The 22,291-nt window shown below is 43.2% G+C and overlaps 1 protein-coding gene across 1 annotated transcript in view; it reads left to right on the top strand.

Annotated features, from left to right (window-relative positions):
• LOC132834281 (dynein axonemal heavy chain 8-like) overlaps positions 1 to 22,291 on the top strand; it is a 1,170,382-nt gene that overhangs the window by 897,363 nt on the left and 250,728 nt on the right. Inside the window, exons 56-59 of the mRNA XM_060853001.1 lie at positions 5,211 to 5,424; positions 6,334 to 6,443; positions 14,046 to 14,209; positions 19,945 to 20,137. Coding sequence (XP_060708984.1) covers positions 5,211 to 5,424; positions 6,334 to 6,443; positions 14,046 to 14,209; positions 19,945 to 20,137 — 681 coding nt within the window. The remainder of the gene's footprint in view (positions 1 to 5,210; positions 5,425 to 6,333; positions 6,444 to 14,045; positions 14,210 to 19,944; positions 20,138 to 22,291) is intronic.

Below are 22,291 nucleotides of genomic sequence, written 5' to 3' on the forward strand. Positions count from 1 at the left end.
ACAGTCAACACAGGAATTCTTGGACATCATCAGAAATATACATATAGACAAGGAAGAAACTATGGTCTCATTCAATGTAACGACACTGTTCACCTCTATCAACAACACCCTAGCCAGAGAAACAATAGCCAACCTGCTGGACATACAGAACAGACAAGAAGATGGGGAACCTATCAACAATGGCTGCATACCCAAACTACTGGACCTGTGCCTCACAACACACTTCACATTCAACAACCAAATATTTGAACAAATCAACGACACACCCATGGGCTCACTCATCTCTGGACTCATAGCAGAAGCAATAATGCAAAGATTAAAACAAACAGTTTTACCGCAAATTCAACCCAAACTCTGGGTCAGATATGTAGATGACACCTTTGTAATCATTAAAAACACAGAAATAGAAAACACACCCGGATCATCAATGCCACACTCACAGGAATCCGATTCACTAGAGAGGAAGAAAAGGACAGCCAACTCCCATTCCTAGACGTGATGGTACAGAGAACACCGAACGGAGAATTCAGCACAACGGTATACAGGAAAGCCACACACACACAGACCAAGTCCTGAACTACGAAAGCAACCACCCCAAAATACACAAAAGAAGTTGCATCAAGACACTGTTCAAAAGGGCCACAACACACTGCAGTCCACCAGATCTGCAAAAAGAGGAAGAAGAACACCTCTGCAATGTTTTCGCCAAAAACGGATACCCCTGCAATTTCATCAACAGACGCCTAAGGGAAAGACAACGGAATGAGGACATGCCACAACCCAAAGGACTAGCCACGTTACTATACATCAGGAACATTTCCGAACTGACAGCCAGACTACTACGACCACTAGGACTCATAACAGCACACAAACCAACACCCAATCTCAGACAACAACTCACCAGGACAAAGGACTCAATACCCAGCATGAACAAAACCAACGTAATATACAAAATTCCGTGCAAGGACTGCACAAAACACTACATAGGACAAACAGGAAGACAGCTAACGATCCGTATCCATGAACACCAACTAGCCACAAAACGACACGACCAGCTATCCTTAGTAGCCACACATGCGGATAACAAGCAACATGAGTTCGATTGGGACAACACTACTATTATAGCTGCAAATGTGTTGCTGGTCAAAGCACAGCAGGTTAGGCAGCATCTCAGGAATAGAGAATTCGACGTTTCGAGCATAAGCCCTTCATCAGGAATAAGAGAGAGAGAGCCAAGCCGGCTGAGATAAAAGGTAGGGAGGAGGGACTAGGGGGAGGGGCGATGGAGGTGGGATAGGTGGAAGGAGGTCAAGGTGAGGGTGATAGGCCGGAGTGGGGTGGGGGCGGAGAGGTCAGGAAGAGGATTGCAGGTTAGGAGGGTGGTGCTGAGTTGAGGGAACCAACTGAGACAAGGTGGGGGGAGGGGAAATGAGGAAGCTGGAGAAATCTGAATTCATACCTTGTGGTTGGAGGGTTCCCAGGCGGAAGATGAGGCGCTCCTCCTCCAGCCGTCGTGTAGTTGTGTTCTGCCGGTGGAGGAGTCCAAGGACCTGCATGTCCTCGGTGGAGTGGGAGGGGGAGTTAAAGTGTTGAGCCACGGGGTGATTGGGTTGGTTGGTTCGGGCGGCCCAGAGGTGTTCTCTGAAGCGTTCCGCAAGTAAGCGGCCTGTCTCACCAATATAGAGGAGGCCACATCGGGTGCAGCGGATGCAATAGATGATGTGTGTGGAGGTACAGGTGAACTTGTGGCGGATATGGAAGGATCCCTTGGGGCCTTGGAGGGAAGTGAGTGTGGAGGTGTGGGCGCAAGTTTTACATTTCCTGCGGTAAAACTTGCGCCCACACCTCCACACTCACTTCCCTCCAAGGCCCCAAGGGATCCTTCCATATCCGCCACAAGTTCACCTGTACCTCCACACACATCATCTATTGCATCCGCTGCACCCGATGTGGCCTCCTCTATATTGGTGAGACAGGCCGCTTACTTGCGGAACGCTTCAGAGAACACCTCTGGGCCGCCCGAACCAACCAACCCAATCACCCCGTGGCTCAACACTTTAACTCCCCCTCCCACTCCACCGAGGACATGCAGGTCCTTGGACTCCTCCACCGGCAGAACACAACTACACGACGGCTGGAGGAGGAGCGCCTCATCTTCCGCCTGGGAACCCTCCAACCACAAGGTATGAATTCAGATTTCTCCAGCTTCCTCATTTCCCCTCCCCCCACCTTGTCTCAGTCGGTTCCCTCAACTCAGCACCGCCCTCCTAACCTGCAATCCTCTTCCTGACCTCTCCGCCCCCACCCCACTCCGGCCTATCACCCTCACCTTGACCTCCTTCCACCTATCCCACCTCCATCGCCCCTCCCCCTAGTCCCTCCTCCCTACCTTTTATCTCAGCCGGCTTGGCTCTCTCTCTCTTATTCCTGATGAAGGGCTTATGCTCGAAACGTCGAATTCTCTATTCCTGAGATGCTGCCTAACCTGCTGTGCTTTGACCAGCAACACATTTGCAGCTGTGATCTCCAGCATCTGCAGACCTCATTTTTTACTACTATTATAGGACAAGCCAAACAGAGAACAGCCAAGGAATTCCTAGAGGCATGGCACTCATCCACAGATTCTAACAACAAACACATCGACCTGGACCCAATATAGTCACCACTACAACAGATAGCTGGAACTGACAACCGGGAGCGGCAGAGACAAACCACTATAAATGCCGGAGGAAACATCACAGAAGCACTTCACAGGAGGCTCCCAAGCACTGAGGATGTCACCTAGACAGGGGACAAAACGTCTGCAACACAAATTCCCAGCTTGGTGAACAGAACCACAATAACGGGGACATGAGATAGCTTTGGCAAATAGAATTAAGGAGAATCCAAAGGGTTTTTACAAATATATTAAGGACAAAAGGGTAACGAGGGAGAGAATAGGGCCCCTCAAAGATCAGCAAGGTGGCGTTTGTGTGGAGTCACAGAAAATGGGGGAGATACTAAATGAATATTTTGGATCAGTATTTACTGTGGTAAAGGATATGGAAGGTATAGACTGTAGGGAAATAGATGGTGACATCTTGCAAAATGTACAGATTACAGAGGAGGAAGTGCTGGATGTCTCGAAAGCGTTAAAAGTGGATAAATCCCCAGGACCTGATCAGGTGTACCTGAGAACTCTGTGGGAAGCTAGGGAAGTGATTGATGGGCCTTTTGCTGAGATATTTGTATCGTCGATAGTCACAGGTGAGGTGCCAGAAGACTGGAGGTTGGCAAACGTGATGCCACTGTTTAAGAAGGGTGGTAAAGACAAGCCAGGGAACTATAGACCGATGAGCCTGAACTTGGTGGTGGGCAAGTTGTTGGAGGGAATCCTGAGGGACAGGATGTACATGTACTTGGAAAGGCAAGGTCTGATTAGGGATAGTCAACATGGCTTTGTGCATGGGAAATCATGTCTCACAAACTTGATTGAGTTTTTTGAAGAAATAACAAAGAGGATTGATGAGGGCAGAGCAGTAGATATGATCTATATGGACTTCAGTAACGTGTTCAACAAGGTTCCCCATGGGAGACTGATTAGCAAGGTTAGATCGCATGGAACACAGGGAGAACTAGCCATTTGGATACATAAATGGCTCAAAGGTAGAAGACAGAGGGTGGTGGTGGAGGGTTGTTTTTCAGACTGGAGGCCTGTGACCAGTGGAGTGCCACAAGGATTGGTGCTGGGTCCTCTACTTTTTGTCATTTACATAAATGATTTGGATGTGAGCATAAGAGGTACAGTTAGTAAGTTTGCAGATGACACCAAAATTGGATGTGTAGTGGACAGCAAAGACGGTTACCTCATATTACAACAGAATCTTGATCAGATGGGCCAATGGGCTGAGAAGCGGCAGTTGGAGTTTAATTCAGATAAATGTGGGGTGCTGCATTTTGGGAAAGCAAATCTTAGCATGACTTATACACTTAATGGTAACTTCCTAGGGAGTGTTGCTGAACAAAGAGACCTTGGAGTGCAGGTTCATAGCTCTTTGAAAGTGGAGTCGCAGGTAGATATGATAGTGAAGAAGGCTTTCCTTTATTGGTCAGAGTACTGAGTACAGGAGTTGGGAGGTTATGTTGCGGCTGTCCAGGACATTGGTTAAGCCAGTGTTGGAATATTGTGTGCAATTCTGGTCTCCTTCCTATTGGAAAGATGTTGTGAAACTTGAAAGGGTTAGAAAAGATTTAGAAGGATGTTGCCAGGGTTGGAGGATCTGAACTACAAGGAGAGGCTGAACAGGCTGGGGCTGTTTTCCCTGGAGCGTTGGTGGCTGAGGGGTGACCTTATAGAGGTTTACAAAATTATGAGGGGCATGGATAAGATAAATAGACAAAGTCTTTTCCCTGGGGTTGGGGAGTCCAGAACTAGAGGGAATTGGTTTCGGGTGAGAGGGGAAAGATATAAAAGAGACCTAACGGGCAACGTTTTTACGCAGAAGGTGGTACGTATACGAAATGATCTGCCAGAGGAAGTGGTGGAGGCTGGTCCAATTGCAACATTTAAAAGGCATTTGGATGGGTATATGAATAGGAAGGGTTTGGAGGGATATGGGTGGGTGCTGGCAGGTGGGACTAGATTGGGTTAGTATATCTGGTCAGCATGGACAGGTTGGACCGAAGGGTTTGTTTCCATGCTGTACATCTGTTTGACTCTATGACTCTAAGTGAGTTGCTTTGTCCTGGATGGTGTCAAGCTTCTTGATTATGATTGGGGCTGCATCCAGGCTAGTGGGGTATGTTCTATTACATTTTATTGGAGATGGTGGATAAACTGGGGATTCAGGAGATGAGTTACTTGCTGAAAGACTTCTAACTTCTATTGATGACACTTTCAATCACTTCAGTGATGATCCAGAGTAGACTGAGGGGTGATAATTGGCTGTTTTGTGTACAGGATATTTCTGAGCATATTTTCCACATCAGGTAAATACCAGTGATGAAGCTGTATGGGTTCAGCTTGGCCATGAGTGCAGAAAGTCCTGGAGCTCAAATCTTAAAGAGATTTTTAATGAGTATTAGGTTAGAGGAGTATGGAGTGCAGGCAGGAAGGTACATTGAGACTGAAGTGACATCAATCATAATCATATCAAATGACCAGGCTGGACTGAATTGCCTTCTCCAGCTTCTAGCTCTGAAGTGATAATATTTTTTTTTCTGTTCACCAGATCACTAATGAAATAGTGCGTCAGATGATAGAAATGCATGGAATGTACAATTTGGATAAACCAGGAGACTTTACAAAAATTATTGATGTGCAACTAATGGCTGCAATGATCCACCCAGGAGGGGGACGCAATGATATTCCACAACGGTTAAAGAGGCAGTTCACTGTCTTCAACTGTACATTACCCACCAATGCTTCAATTGACAAAATCTTTGGTAACAGTCAAATCTCAACTGCTTCTAAAATTGAAATAATTTTCAAGCAAATACTATTTTTTCCTGTCAAAAATATTATGAGGTGTGAATTGTAATACTAGCTTCATGTCAGAGAAAATAAATCCTTATCAAAACATTTTGTTTGACAATGAGTAGAAAAACCAACTAATCTAAATAATACAAAAACAGAAATTGATGGAGAAATTCAAAAGATCTGACAGCATCTGTGAAGAAGATGACTCTTCTTCAGAACTAACTAATCTTTAATGAGCACCAAATTGTTGATTCATTATAATATAAAACTAATTGAATGAAATGCAAACACCTGTGAACGAAGTTTACAAAATGAAAATATATTACCCTCTAACGAATCTATGCATCCGTAAAAATCTTTCTGGCTGCAGAAGTTCACTTTATAAAAGGAACACTTCGGCTAATATGTCTCAGTTCTTGAGGACAAAGTAAAATAGTATTTGAGATATTGATATAGACTTCAGTCTGATCTTTGAGCACACAGATGTGTTGCTGAACACATGCAGTTGTTGCTGGAGAACTTTGGAGATATCGTCATTCAGGAAATGTTGATAAACTATTTGGGATATTCACACAAGAGTAGCTGAACTCTGGCTTGAGGTAACAAACCAAATCCATAACAAGGATGTTTTGCAGAAACAGCTAAACTATAAAGCTTCTTTCCTTTGCAGGTTGGCCATTGGGCAGTCCAAACAATCTCCTTTTTCCACATCATTCTCAAATTCCCTTATTAATATCTAGAATCCTATCAACCTAATCTTAGATAATGATGCTGGCTGAATGAAAATATTTATTCTTTAAGTAGGAAAATAAAAGTTGACTGGTGAATTGTCAAAACTGCAAGTAACAACTCTGAGATTTTATTTTTATTTACAGGAATTATTGGAAACGGATACTTTCAATCTTCCAGAAACTTTACTCCTTCAATCAGTGAAATGATATCAAAACTTGTTCCTGCAAGCAGAGTCCTTTGGCAATGGACAAAGGTACTGATACTGTTGTAAATGTTTAATTTTGGTTTTAAATGTGCTGAGATTGTTATGAAGAAATTTGTAAAACTCATTAAGGCACATTCCTCAGAGGATAATGAGCAACATCAAAGTTAATAAAACAATTCACAAGAATTCCTATGGGGACATATGCCAGGCTATGTCAGAGGACTGGTTAGCTCAATTGGCTAGATAGTCAGCTTGTAGTTCTGAATTATTCCAACTGTGTCAGGTTAATTCCTATTCTGGGTGAAATAAATGCATAATATTTAAAAGAAAGGATATGTATACTATCTTGTGACATGAGCAGCCCAAGATTCAGGGAAATTTATCATTAATCTGCTACAAGGCATAATTCAGGGATTAGATTAGACTTACAGTGTGGAAACAGGCCCTTCGGCCCAACAAGTCCACACCGACCCGCCGAAGCGCAACCCACCCATACCCCTACATTTACCCCTTACCTAACACTACGGGCAATTTAGCTTGGCCAATTCACCTGACCCGCACATCTTTGGACTGTGGGAGGAAACCGGAGCACCCGGAGGAAACCCACGCAGACACGGGGAGAACGTGCAAACTCCACACAGTCAGTCGCCTGAGTCGGGAATTGAACCCGGGTCTACAGGCGCTGTGAGGCAGCAGTGCTAACCACTGTGCCACCGTGCCGCCCAATATCTCAACCCAATCTAGTTAGATGTATATACTGGCAAAGGCAGAGGATTAGCTAACTAATAGAGGGAGTTAGAGCAGGGGGGTATTTTTAGGATGGCAACCTGGAGTGCCACAGAGGTCAATTCTGGGGCCACAATTATTTATAATGTATTCATGAATGGATGAGGAAAATGAATGCATTATTGCCAAATTTGTGGATGACACAAAAATAGGTGGGGAGGTAAATGATGAGGGATGTCTCAAGGAGTTTGCAGAGGGACATAGAAAGGTTAATTAAGTAGTTAAAAACTTGGCACACAGAATCAGACCATAAGGCCAGAGGAAATTGGACCATGAGTAGGTTGTTTGGCCTTTTGAGCATGCTCTGCCATTCAATATGAACATGGCTGATCCAACATTCTTCATGTTCACTTCACTAAGTTTCCCTGAATTCCTACTTTCCCCAACTTATTAAGAATGTATCTATCCTATTTAAGAATTTATTTATCTAAATTTACACAAGGAATCTGACCCACAGCTTTTTGTAACAAGGAGTTTCAAAGACTGTCAACTACACAGGGTGGCATGGTGGCTCAGTGGTTAGCACTGCTGCCTCACAGCACCAAGATACCAAGTTTGATTCCAGCCTTGGGCAACTGTCTGTGTGGAGTTTGTACATTCTCCCTGTGTCTGCATGGGTTTCCACTGGGTACTCTGGTTTCTTCCCACAGTCCAAAGATGTACAGGTCAGGTAAATTGCTCATAGCATTAGTCAGAGAGAAATGGGTCTGTGTGGGTTACTTTTCAGAGGGTTGGTGTGGACTGGTTGGGCCGAAGGGCCTGTTTCCGCACTGTATGGAATCTAATCTAATCTAAACTGTTTGCATCCCGATTACAGAGAACATTACAGTGCAGTACAGGCCCTTCGGCCCTCGATGTTGTGCTGACCATTCATACCAATCTGGAAAGACAATTACAGTGCAATTAGGCAAGATTTAGGAAGCATAGAATGGGGAAGGAAACTGCAGGGGATGGGCATAATAGAAATGTGAAGCTTATTCAAGGAACAGTTCCTGCGTTTCCTTGGTGAGTATGTACTGGTCAGGCAGGGAAGAAGTTGTCGAGCATGGGAGCCATGGTTTACTAAGGAAGTTGAATCTCTTGTCAAGAGGAAGAAAAAAGCTTATGTTTGAATGAGATGTGACGGTTCAGTTAGGGCGCTTGAGAGTTACAAGTTAGCCAGGGAAGACCTAAAGAAGGAGTGAAGAAAAGCCAGGAGGGGACATGAAAAGCCATTGGCAGGTAGGATCAAGGAAAATTCTAAAGCTTTCTATAGGTATATCAGGAAGAAAGAATGACTAGAGGAAGATTCAGGCCAATCGAGTATAATAGTGGGAATTTGTGTGTGGTGTCAGAGGAGATAGAGGAAGCACTAAATGTCTAATTTTTGTCATATTCACAATAGAAAAAGACAATGTGGTCAAGGAGAATACTGCGATACAGGCTACTAGACCAGATGGGATTGAGGTGCATAGGAGGAGGTGAGGGCAATTTTGGAAAGTGTAAAAAATGGTTAAGTCTCCTTGGCCAGATTGAATTTATCCTAGGATTCTCTGGGAAGCCAGGGAGGAGATTGCTGAGCCTTTGGCTTTGATCTTTATGTTGTCATTGTCTACAGGAATAGTGCCAGAAGATGGGAGGATAGTGAATGTTGTTCCCATGTTGAAGAAGGGGAGTTGAGACAACCCTGGAAATTACAGACCTGTGAGCCTTGTTTTGGTTGTGGGTAAAGTGTTAGAAAGGGTTATAAGAGATAGGATTTATAATCATCTAGAGAGGAATAAGTTGATTATGGATAGTCAACACGGTTTTGTGAAGGCTAGGTCGTGCCTCACAGACCTTCTCGAGTTCTTTGAGAAGTGACCAAACAGGTGGGTGAGGGTAAAACCGGTTGATGTGGTGTATATGGATTTCAGTAAGGCGTTTGATAAGGTTCCACATGGTAAGCTACTGCACAAAATACAGAAGCATGGGATTGAAGGTGATTTAGCAGTTTGGATCAGAAATTGGCTAGCTGAAAGAATACAGAGGGTGGTGGTTGATGGGAAATATTCATCCTGGAGTTTGGTTACTAGTGGAGTACCACAAGGATCTGTTTTGGCTCCACTGTTTGTCATTTATGTAAATGATGTGGATGAGGGTATAGAAGGAGGAGTTAGTAAATTTGCAGATGACACTAAGGTTGTTAGAGTTGTGAATAATGACGAAGGATGCTCTAGGTTACAGAGGGACATAGATAAGCTGCAGAACTGGGCTGAGAGGTGACAAATAGAGTTTATAGCAGAAAAGTGTGAGATGATTTCACTTTGGAAGGAGTAATAGGAATAAAAAATACTGGGCTAATGGTAACATTCTATGCAGTGTAGATGAGAAGAGAGATCTGTGTCCAGGTACATAGATCTTTGAAAGTTGCCATCCATGTTGACAGGGTTGTTAAGAAGGCGTACGGTGTGTTCGTTTTTATAGGGAGAGGTGTTGTGTTTCGGAGCCATGAGATCATGCTGCAGCTACATAAAACTCTGGTGCGGCCACATTTGGAGTATTGTGTACAGTTCTGGTCACTGCATTATAGGAAGGATGTGGAAGCTTTGGAAAGGGTTCAGAGGAGATTTACCAGGATGTTGCCTGGTATGGAGGGATCGTCTTACGAGGAAAGGCCGAGGGACCTTATAGAGGTTCACAAAATTATGAGGGGCATGGATAGGATAAATAGACAAAGCCTTTTCCCTAGGATCTGGAAGTCCAGATCTAGAGGGCATAGGTTTAGGGTGAGAGGGGAAAGATATAAAAGAGACCTAAGGGGCAACTTTTTCACACAGAGGGTGGTACGTGCATGGAATGAGCTGCCAGAGGATGTGGTGGAGACTGGTATAATTGCAATACTTAAGAAGCATTTGGATAGATATATGAATAGGAAGGGTTTGGACGGATATGGGCTGGGTGCTGGCAGGTGGGACTAGATTGGGTTGGGATATCTGGTCGACATGGACACGTTGGACCGAAGGGTCTGTTTCCATGTGTACATCTCTATGACTTTATGACTTGAGGCTGTTTTTGTTTGAGAGGTGATTTAATTGAGACATATAAATTAATCAGAGGGTTAGATAGACAAATGTCAGAAGTAGTTTCTTTGGTCAGTAGTAGGGGACGTGGGATGCAATGCCTGCGATCGTAATAGACCCGCCAACTTTAAGGGCATTTAATGGTCATTGGATAAGCATATGGACGAGAATGGAATAGTATAGGTTAGATGGGCTTCAGATTGGTTCCACAGGGCAGGGTAACATTGAGTGCTGAAGGGCCTACACTGCGCTGAAATTTTCTATGTTCTACCCTCTTTCTTTACCCTTTCCTTTTTGAATAGCAATTTTCCAATTCTCTGGTACTTCTCCAGAATCCAATTTTTTTTGAAAATTACAACAAATGTATCAACTATGTCTGTAGCTACTTCTTTTAGGATCCCAGAATGCAAGCTATCAGGGCCAGGGGATTCCTCTTTCTAGGTACACATATTAATGACATGCAGCAAGGAAGCAAATGTATAGTAGCCAAATTTGCAGACAACACCAAAATAGGTGGAAAGACAGGTTGTAAAAAGGATGCAAACAGTTTTCAGAGATATTGATAGGTTAAGTAAACAGGCTAAAGTTGGCAAATGGAGTGTTATGTGGTAAAATGTGAAGTTCAATTTGGAAGGAAGAGCAACAGAGCAGAAGAGGGGGGATAGGGTCCTGATCCAAATCATTGATTTTCCTGCTCCTCTGATGAATTGCTGTGCTCTTTCAGCTCCACATTATATTGACAACAACCGAGCAGAATATTATTTAAATGGAGAAAAACTGCAGAAAGCTGCAGTGCAAAGGAACTTGGGATATTTGTGCACAAAATACAAAAGCTAGCTCAAAGATGCAGCAAGGAGGTTGGAGGATAAGGGTGGAAAAGTTGACAGCAACTGTACAAGGTGCTGGTGAGACCACATCTGGAGTACTGTGAGCAGGTTTGGTTCTCTTATTTAAGGAAAGATATTATTTCTTTGGAGGCAATTCAAAGAAAGTTCACTAGGCTAACCCCTGACTTGTCTTATGAGCAAAGACTAAAGAGGTTCCAAATTTAGTCATTGGAATTTTAAAGAACAAGTAATAATCCCATTGAAACATTTACAATTCTTAAGGGGCTTGACAGGGTAAATGCTGACAGGATGTTTCCCTTCATGGAAGAATCTAGGATCGGAGGCCACAGTCTCATAATGAAAGAGTCAAGATTAGAGTGGTGCGGGAAAAGCACACCTGGTCAGGCAGCAACCGAGGAGCAGGAATATCGATGTTTCGGGCAAAACGCCCTTCATCAAAAATGAGGCTGGGAGCCTTGGGGGTGGAGAGATAAATGGAAGGGGCGGGGGGCAGGGGGGAAGGTAACTGAGAGTGCAATAGGTGGATAGATGTGGGGGTAAAGGTGATAGGTCAGAGAGGAGGGTGGAGTGGAGAGGTGGGAAGGAAGATGGACAGATCAGACAGGTCATGAGGATGGTGCTAACCTGGAAGGTTGGAACTGGGGGTATGGTGGGGGTGCCAATTCAGGTCGAAGAGGAGGAGGAATTCCTTCTCTCAGACGGTGAGTCTTTGAAACTGCTTGCCACAGAAAGTTGTGGCTATGGAGTCCTTGTTTACATTTAAGGCTGAGATAGACAATTCTTGATCGGGAAGGGAATAAAATGTTATGGGGAAAATATAGGAAAAGGGACATGAGGAATATTAGATCAGCCTTGACCCTGTTGAATGGTGGAGCAGGCTGAAGGACCAAATGACCTACTCCATTCCTTCCTCGGATGGTTTAAGGTTTTGTAATGTGAAGTTGAGGAGTTTGAGCCTGTACTCATTGGAGTTTAGAAGACTGAGGGATGAATTTATTAAAAATAAGATTGTTGGAGGCTTGTCAGGCTAGATGTGGAAATGTTCCTGTTGTGAACAAAAGGACATAATATCAGACTAAGTATCACCTAATTACAACGGATGAAGTGGATTTTCTCCTCTGAGTTTAGTGAATCTGTGGAATTCTTTACCACAGAGAGTTGTAGAAACTGCGTTCTTATAAAGGTTCAGATAGTCAGACTTTTAATTAGATTTGCATTTTAATACATGAAACGTTCAGAAAAGGTTATTCTAAATGGCACAAAGCAAGGTAAATCAAGATCACAAGGGTTTTAAAAAAGTTAAAGGGGAAGGGAAGCTGTTAAGAATCTAACTTGAAGAACAACATATGAAACGATGAAAAGGGGTGGTCAGTGCAGGACTGAGGATAGTGGTTCTTAGATTAGTGCAGTATAGAAAATCTGAGCTTGTGGCAGAGATTGAAATTGATGGGACTGCAAGGGAACCAGGGGTGGGAAGAAATATTCAAGGACATGTGTCCTATTGGGAGGACAGGCAGAGGGGTGGAGATTGAGAGTCAGAAGGTATTGAATCTGTGCTGGTAGAGTTGATGAAACACAAAGATAGGAGAGCCTGATGGCAGCTATGTACAGGATTACTAGCAGTATTCAGAATGAGGCAGAAAATAAATCAGGAGATAAAGGCATGTGAGATTGGCACTATTACCATAATCATGGGGGTCTTCAGCATGCAGGTGGACTAGGAAAATCAAGTTGATAGCAGAACCCAAGAAAAGGAATTCATAGATTGCTTTTTTTTGGAGCAGCATGAGGAAACAGGCAATTGTTGATTTGGCGATGTGTAATGAGGCAGTCTTTATTAGGAACTTAAGGTGAAGGGACCCTTCGGAGATAGTGATGATAACATGATAGAATTCACCCTGCAGTTGAGAGAGAGAAACTGGAATCAGATGTAATGTTATCACAATTAAGTAAACGTAACTGCAAAGATATGAGGAAGGAGCTGGCCAGATTTGATGAAGAAGAGTCTAGCAGAGAAGACTATAGAGTAATTTTGGCAAGACTTTTTGGGCATATTTTGGGAGACAGAGCCGAAATCCATCCCAAGGAAGACTAAACATACCAAGGAGGGTCAAGGACAATATAAATGAAAAAGAAAAAATATACATTTATGGTGAAAATTAATAGGAAGCTAGGGGATTGAGAAGCTTTGAAGAACTAGCAGAGAACAAATAAAAAAAGCAATAAGTAGGGAGTAGATGAAATGTGAGAGTAAGCTAGCTTGTAATATAAAAGAAGATTGCAAGAGTTTTTTTAAAAGAAGGTAAGAGAGAGACAAAAGTGGGCATTGGACCAAAGGAAGTTGAAGCTGGAGAACTAGTACTGGGGACTAAAGAATCTGTGGAACTCATTACCACAGAAGGCTGTGGAAACCAAGCAATTGAATATATATTTAAGACAGAGATAGGTAGGTTTTTGGTTAGTAAGGGGATCAAGGATTATGTGGATAAGCCAGAAGAATGGGTTTGAGAAACTTATCAGCCATGATTGAATGGCAGAGCAGTATGATGAACCAAATGGCCTAATTTTACACGTGTACCTTATGGTTTTGTGGCCTTAATCAGTAAGTGAATCAGGGGTAATAGGAAAAAGGCAGGAAAGTGGAATTGAGGATTATCAGATCAGCCTTGACCCCGTTTGGTGTTGTAAAGACTCGATGATTGAATGGCCTGCTTCTGCTCCTTTGTTTTATGGTCTTGTGTATCCCTGGTAATTAGGATTAAATGTTTAGAAAAGTGATATTATACTTTGGTGCAAGAGGGAAATGAATATTATTGAAAGGGTAATCTCTTTTCAGCAAGTCAGATTTTATGTTCCATCAAAGCCAGTGAAAAACAATTTCAGGTGTTATATTCATCAGCTTCCAGTCATAAATGCCTATTTCACCTTGTCATCCAAGATTAATTTCATCTTCTATATTTCATGCAAATCTTTAGGTGAAAATGCTGCCTACTCCAGCTAAATTTCATTACATCTTCAATCTGAGGGACCTATCTCGCATTTGGCAAGGAATGTTGAACATCATGGCTGAGGAATGTTTCAATTTGGAGACACTCCTAGCTTTGTTCAAACATGAATGTACCAGGGTTATTGCAGACAGGTAATTACAACGTTTCATGGGAAAATATTATTGAATAGTATTTCTGTAACTATGTCATATTACTATATCATCAAATTATGCATCTAGATTTAATTTATTGGTGATGACACTTTAATAGACATAATGACTCTGAGCACTTGTATAATTTCTGTTCATTTTTACACCTCACACATGAATTAGCACCAGAATTAATGTGGAGCACAGAGTATTACAAAGCAGCACTGAAGATTGTAAGCAAACTGCAATATTTGGAAATCTGATGGTGCAGTTGAGAATTCAGTGTGGGGCTGAAGGGTAATCTTATTCATTTTGTTTTATGTTCAGTCAATATTCAGCTACCCATGCCAACAAAATATCCTAACCTCATCTTGTCCCATTTCCCAGCACCTGGCCTATATCCCTCTAAACCCTTTCTATTCATGTACCCATCCAGATGCCTTTTAAATGTTGTAATTGTACGAGCCTCGACCACTTCCTCTGGCAATTCATTCCATACATGCACCACCCTCTGCACGAAAAAATTGCCCTTAGCTTTCTTTTTAAATCTTTCCCTTCTTACCTTTAACCTATGCTCTCTAGTTTTGAATCCACACTGGGGAGAAGACCTTGACTATTCCATCCATGCCCCTCATGATCTTAAATTTCTGTGAGGTCACTCCTCAGCCTCCGATGAACCAGAGACAACAGCCCCACTCTATTCAGCCTTTCCATATAGCTCAAATCCTCCAACCCCAGCAATATCCTAATAAACTTTTTCTGAACCTTTTCAAGTTTAACAACATCTTTCTGAGAGCAGGGAGACCAGAATTGAATGCTATGTTCCAGAAATGGTTTAACCAATATCCTACATACCCGCAACAGATATCCCACCTCTTATACTCAATGCTTTGACCAATGAAGGAAAGCATAGCAAATGTCTTCTTCACTATCTTATTTATCTGCAACTCCACTTTCAAGGAACTTTGCCCCTGCACCCCAAGATCTCTTTGTTCAGCACTCCCCAGGACCCTACCATTAAGTATGTACATTCTGCCCTCCCAAAATGCAGCACCTCACACTTATCTAAATTAAATTTCATCAGCCACTTCTCGGCCAATTGGCCCATCTGATTAAGGTCCCGTTGTACTCTGAGGTAATCTTCTTTGCTGTCCACTGTACCAATGTTGGTGTCATCTGCAGACTTACTAACCTTGCCTCCTATGTCACATCCAAATCACTTATATAAATGACAAAAAGCAGGGGACCCAGCACCAATCTTTCCTGCTCGCTGACCTCCAGTCTGAAAAACAACCCTCCACCGTCACTCTCTGTTTCCTACCTTCAAGACAATTTAGTATCCAAATAGCTAGTTTTTGTATTCCATGTTATCTAACCTACCTACCATGTAGAACCTTTTTGAAAACCTTACTGAAATCCATATGGACAATCTTCTTCGTCACTTCTTCAAAAAGCTTAATAAAGTTAGTGAGACATAATTTCTCATGCACAAAACCATGTTGACGATCCCTAATCAGTCCTTGCCTTTCCAAATACATGTGAATCCTCTTCCTCAGAATCCCCTCCAACAATTTGCCTACCATTTAAGTCAGGCTCACTAGTTTGTGTCCAGGTAGGAAACTGTAGTCTGCTGTCACTTTACAAAATTAATCACTAAGTATAGAGTCATAGAGATGTACAGCATTGAAGCAGACCCTTCAGTCTAACCCATCCATGCTGACCAGATATCCCAACCCAATCTAATCCCACCTGCCAGCACCCGGCCCACATCCTTCCAAACCCTTCCTATTCATATACCCATCCAAATGCTTTGGCCTGCCTGCCCAGACTATTTGACTCACTTCATTTCTCAACTGTACTAGTCTCAGATTGATCTCTTTCCTAACTATCTCCCTGGGTCCCACCTCCAACTCCACCCCCACGCCTCCCCACCCGCCCCACCTTACTAGTTTAAATCCTTCCGAGCACCTTTTGCAAATCTCCCTGCCAGGATATTAGTCCCCTTCCAATTCAGTTGCAATCCATCCTTCTTGTACAGGCCACTGCTACCCCAGAAGAGATTCCAATGATACTAAAATGTGAACCCATCTTTCATGCACCAGCTCCTCAGCCTTGCTTTCATCTGCTCTATCCTCCTATTCCTGCCCTCATTAGCTCATTGCACTGGGAGTAATCCAGATATTACTATACTCGAGGAAATCCTTTTTAAGATTCTTGCCTAACTTCCTATATTCGCCCTTCAGAATCTCTCCTTTCCCCTTGCTATGTCATTAGTTTCAATGTATACAATGACCTCCTGCTGGACCTTCTCCCCTTGGAGGATATTCTGCACTCTCTCTGATCCTGGCATGAGTGATGTAACACACCATTCTGATGTCTCACTGTCGGCTACAGTAATGTCTTTCTGTGCCTCTGAATAAAGGGTCCCCTATCTTAACCAATCACTTGGAATGTGACGTACCCCTCATTACATTTGAGCCAGTGTCTGTACCAGAAATTTGGTTGTTCGCATTACGTTCCCCTATAGAGTCCATCACCTTACATATTCCAAAACAGCATACTTGTTTGAGATGGGAATAGCCACAGGAGACTACCTGCCTACCCCCTCCTATTTTTCCTGGAGTTAACCCATCTACCTGACTGTATCTGCAGCTTTTCTCCCTTCCTATAACTACCATCCATCACACCCCTACTCCTGTAAATTCCTCCTTGCCTCGAACTGCTGCTCTAACTGATCTGTGATTTGATAGGATTCACAATCAAACGCATTTACTGCAGACATATTCATCAGTAAAATGGCGACTCTTCCTAATCTCCCACATCCACCAAGAAGAGCATATGACTGTACTAAAGGCCATCCCTGCATCTTAACAATCTGCAGACCCATAAAATAGCACTGCTCTAAGAAAACACTGCTCCTGGCTAACTTAGTACCAATATTTTATATTTTTTAAAATGTAATCAAGGGACAGATCTCAATAAAAAAATCAAAAAAGAACCCACTCTACTCACTATTGTAGATTTGCAGAAACAGCAAGGTTACACTTAAAAACTATGCACTTATCTGCTGCCATGCTGTGAGCTCCCCACATACGTTCCCTCAAGATCGGCTGTGATTTTTGCCGTTTAATTTTTCTTAAATGTGCTCTGATGTCCAGAGATCCTTGAACTAAATCAGCAAAGGCAATAGCTATGCAGATTCACTGTGTCAGACAGTAGTGTAGATTTCTTTCTCATTTGAATCACTGACCATGTGTCGTAGAGTCATAGAGGTGCACAGCACGGAAACAGATCCTTCAGTCCAACTTGTCCATGCTGACCAGATATCCCAACCCAATCTAGTCCCACCTGTCAGCACCTGGCCCATATCCCTACAAGCCTCCCTGTTCATATACCCATCCAGATGCCTTTTAAATGTTACAATTGTACCCACTTCCTCTGGCAGCTCATTCCATACATGTACCACCCTCTGTGTGAAAATGATGTCCCTTAGGTCTCTTTTATATCTTTCCTCTCTCAACTTAAACCTATGCTCTTGAGTTCTGGACTCCCTCACCCCAGGGAAAAGACTTTGCCTATTTATCCTATCCATGCCCCTCATAATTTTATAAACCTCTATAAGGTCACCCCTCAGCCTCCGATACTCCAGGGAAAACATCCCTAACCTATTCAACCTCTCCCTATAGCTCAAATTATCTAACCCTGGCAATTTCCTTGTAAATCTTTTCTGATCCCTTTCAAGTTTCACATCTTTCCAATAGGAAGGAGACCAGAATTGCATACAATATTCCAAAAGTGGCCTAACCAATGTCCTGTGCAGCCATAACATGACCTCTCAACTCCTGTACTCCATTCTCTGACCAATAAAGGAAAGCATACCAAACGCCTTTTTCACTATCCTATCTACCTGCGACTCCACTGTCAAGGAGCTATGAATTTGCACTCCAAGGTCTCTTTGTTCAGCAACACTCCCTAAGACCTTACCATTAAGTGTATAAGTCCTGCTAAGATTTGTTTTCCCAAAATGCAGCATCTCACATTTATTTAAATTAAGCTCCGTCTGCCACTTCTCAGCCCATTGTCCCATCTGATCAAGATTTCGTTGTAATCTGAGGTAACCCTCTTCGCTGTCTACTACACCTCCAATTTTGGTGTCACCGGCAAACTATACCTCTTATGCTCACATTCAAATCATTTATATAAATGATGAAAAGTAGTGGACCCAGTACCAATCCTTGTGGCACTCCACTGTCACAGAAAAAGAACCCTCCAGCACCTCCCTCTGTCTTCTACCTTTGAGCCGGGTTTCTATCTTTGTCTCTCTTCCTCCTTTTTAAAGTACTGTTGTTCTGATTATTTTTCTCCAAAGTTCCAAACCAATGCAACAGCTTATCAAACAGTAATTGCTGATCTTGGCATTTGAGGAAATCAGCTTCAGCATTGAAAATGCCTCAAAGGAACAGCTCTTACAGCCACAATTTTTTCCCATTCTCCATCTTTAAGATTCATAGCCAGTCATTTAATCAGATGACTTATTGCCTTGAGTCGGTTGTCCAAATGAACCTTCCAGGTCTGAGTGCTGAGGATGCACAAGTTAGAGTGATCAACGTTTTCCATCCTCAGGTCACTTGAAAAAAATAAGCCTGTTTGATTTTTCTGAAAATCCTTAAGAGAGGAAAGTTTCTTTTTAAAAATGCATCTTTAATAAATGTAACATTCTTGTTTCCCTTTCTGGCTTTGGATCTTTGATGAATTTAATTAATACCTCTCTCTCCTTCCAAATTGCCACTCTTACCGCTTTGTGTTATAAAGCAGAGGTTGACCTCCCCCTGAAAACTAAATCTGAAAGCCCCAAAGAGGAACACCTCGCCCTATAGTCAGAAAAAAGTGTGCAAAGTGGTGTAACCTGCTCCTCAGTAACTTAATGGCTAAAAAAAAATCACCAACACTCACTTTAAAATCAGCAAGTAACAATTTATTTATCTACCTCTAACAGCGAACAAATTAACTAGACTATTAACAAACCAAATAAATCCCTTCTAACTATTAACTATTCCCAAATAAAACAAGATTCTTATGGTATGTTGTACCAATAAATATACCATAAGAAAATGTATTCTCTCAAAATTACAACCAGGTTATGTGTCTTCCGGAATGGTCTTTGCTTTCTCCATCGAACCATCTGTCAGGAATACCTTCTCTGTTATTGGTACCATTGTTATTTAGATGGTGCTTTCACTATGACATAGAGGAGGCTGTGAAAGCCAGTGATTCTCTCTCGAGAGCTGAGGGCCATTAGCTCTGGCAGATAGCAGCTTGCTCTGAGGTCTTTGTCCAACTGCCCCCTTCTTTTATACCCATGATGACACATCAATACTTTTTACAATAGGATTGGTCCTATTGGTCAAAACTATCAGACTTAAATTTAATAGGTTTTTGGGATCAAAGTGTTTGGTTCAAACTGATTGGCTAAATTCATAAGCCTGTTGTCTTGGTAAAAACTGCTGCTTAGCTTGCTAACTATACGGTCTTAGGATACGAATGTTTCAGTTTGGGTGCTCTCTGTGTGCCTGCAAACTTTCAAGCTGCTGCTCACAGACATTCGTTTTACATAAATTAACCACTCACACATAAAGCTATCAGCATGGAATTCGATGTCTCATGCTTTGTACAGTCAGTCTATTCATTAGTAATAAAGTTAGTAAGAATTGATTCTTGACTTTTATGTGATTTAATAGATTTATAAGCGAAGAGGACAGATATTGGTTTGAAAATGCAGTGACACGTACTGTTGAAGATAATATTGGAAAACAACTGGCAGAAAAGCTTCACAAAGAGCCGTACTTTGTTGATTTTCTTCGTGACCTTCCAGAGCCAACTGGCGATGAGCCTGAAGATTTTGTATTTGTTGTCCCAAAAGTCTATGAAATGGTACATCACATCATTGTCTGCTTTACTTCTACTATTGTTCTTATATGTTAAGGTCTAATTACGTTTTGTAAAGTTTCACAACCATCAGCCTTGAAAATGTATTTTTCACTTCTTGACCAGCAACACATTTGCAGCTGTTTTTCACTTCAATCCATTCTTAATTCCTTTATTTACATGGGCCATGTCGAAAGGCAGGTCTAAGCTCTCTTGGAAGTTTGCATTTGCTTTAAAGTAACACAGGCAGGGCAAGGAGACAGTTCCATAGTTTACAATGTTAATGCACTCAGGAGCTGCTGGCTGAACAAGATTGGAGGCTTTAATGGGCATTGAGTTTGCAGTTTGCATTTCAATATATTTCTGCTGCTGATGATGGTGCACCGCATGTCATTGATGCCAAGACAAGGTTCAGTGCTGGGTCTACTGCTTTTAGTCATTTCCACACCAGTGCAAAGTTTGTCCCATTTATTAAGGTGACAATGCAATGACGTACTGGAAGTGAAGATAGAACTTTTATCTCCAAATAGACTATGCACAAGTCATTCATACTGATTCTGCCGCAGACAGAAATATCCGTGGCATGGAGATTGGTAAAGACAATCAAGTAGTTTATCCATCCAGTTGGGTTGGTGGCCTACTCAACTTTGTGGTTTTGGACAAGACCAGCTCAGTCAGTGAGGACTTGAGCTCAGTGGTTAGCACTGCTGCCTCAAAGCACCAGTGACCTTGGTTTGATTCCAGCCTTGGATGACAGTCTGTGTGGAGTTTACATGTTCTCCCTGTGTCTTGTTAGATTTCTACCAAGTGCTCTGGTTTCTCCAAAGTCCAAAGATATGCTGATTAGGTGATTGGCCATGCTAATTTACCGATTAGTGTTCAGGCTCAGTGGGTTAGCATCAGAAATGCAGGGTTACAGGAATCAGATGGGTTTGGAGGGTCAGTGCAGACTCGATGGGCCAAATACCTCTTTACACAAAGTAGGAAGTCTACTATGCTGGACAGCTTGGTCAGTGATGACTCAACCATCAAGGACTATGCCAATTTAGTTGCTGAGGACTTGGCCAGTTCACTTAATAAAATTCTGACTGGCTCTGTCAGTGAGTGCTAGGCTGGCTCAGTCAATGAGATCTAAGCCGGCTCGTTCAGTGACGGCTAGGCCGGTTTAGTCAGTGAGGGCTAGGTCAGCTCGATCAGTGAGGGCGAGGTCGGCTTGGTCAGTGACGGCTAGGCCGGCTCATTCAGTGAGGGCTAGGTCGGCTCGGTCAGTGAGGGCTAGGTCGGCTCGGTCAGTGAGGGCTAGGTCGGCTCGGTCAGTGACGGCTAGGCCGGCTCGTTCAGTGAGGGCTAGGTCGGCTCGGTCAGTGAGTGCTAGGTCAGCTCGGTCAGTGAGTGCTAGGTCGGCTCGGTCAGTGAGGGCTAGGTCGGCTCGGTCAGTGAGGGCTAGGTCGGCTCGGTCAGTGACGGCTAGGCCGGCTCATTCAGTGAGGGCGAGGTCGGCTCGGTCAGTGAGTGCTAGGCCGGCTCATTCAGTGAGGGCTAGGCCGGCTCATTCAGTGAGGGCTAGGTCGGCTCGGTCAGTGAGTGCTAGGTCGGCTCGGTCAGTGAGGGCTAGGTCGGCTCAGTCAGTGAAGGCTAGGTCAGCTCAGTCAGTGAGGGCTAGGCTGGCTCGATCAGTGAGGTCTAAGCCGGCTCGGTCAGTGAGGGCTTGGTCAGGTCGGTCAGTGAGGGCTAGGCCGGTTCGGTCAGTGAGGTCTAAGCTGGCTTGGTCAGTGAGGGCTCGGCTGTCTCAGGCAGTGAGGGCAACTCAGCTCTAGCAGTGAGGGCTAGGCTGGTTCGGTCAGTGAGGGCTCGGCTGTCTCAGGCAGTGAGGGCTAGGTCAGCTCTATCAGTGAGGGCTAGGCTGGTTCGGTCAGTGAGGGCTAGGCTGACTCGGTCAATGATCAGCAACAGGTTCAATTCCCATGCCATAATTCAGCAGAGGGATGCCAATTTCTGAACATTCTTCTGAGGCATTGCATTCTCTGAATAAACCTGCCATCAGTCATCTCCTTTTAAAAAGCAGCCTCTGGTCTAATGGGACAATTACAACTTTCACACTTTACTATATTAGATTAATAACTTCTGTTTAAAATCTATAATAGTGAGTAGAATGGGTTC

Source organism: Hemiscyllium ocellatum, chromosome 3, assembly GCF_020745735.1.
Source record: "Hemiscyllium ocellatum isolate sHemOce1 chromosome 3, sHemOce1.pat.X.cur, whole genome shotgun sequence".
NCBI classification, from domain to species: Eukaryota; Metazoa; Chordata; class Chondrichthyes; order Orectolobiformes; family Hemiscylliidae; genus Hemiscyllium; species Hemiscyllium ocellatum.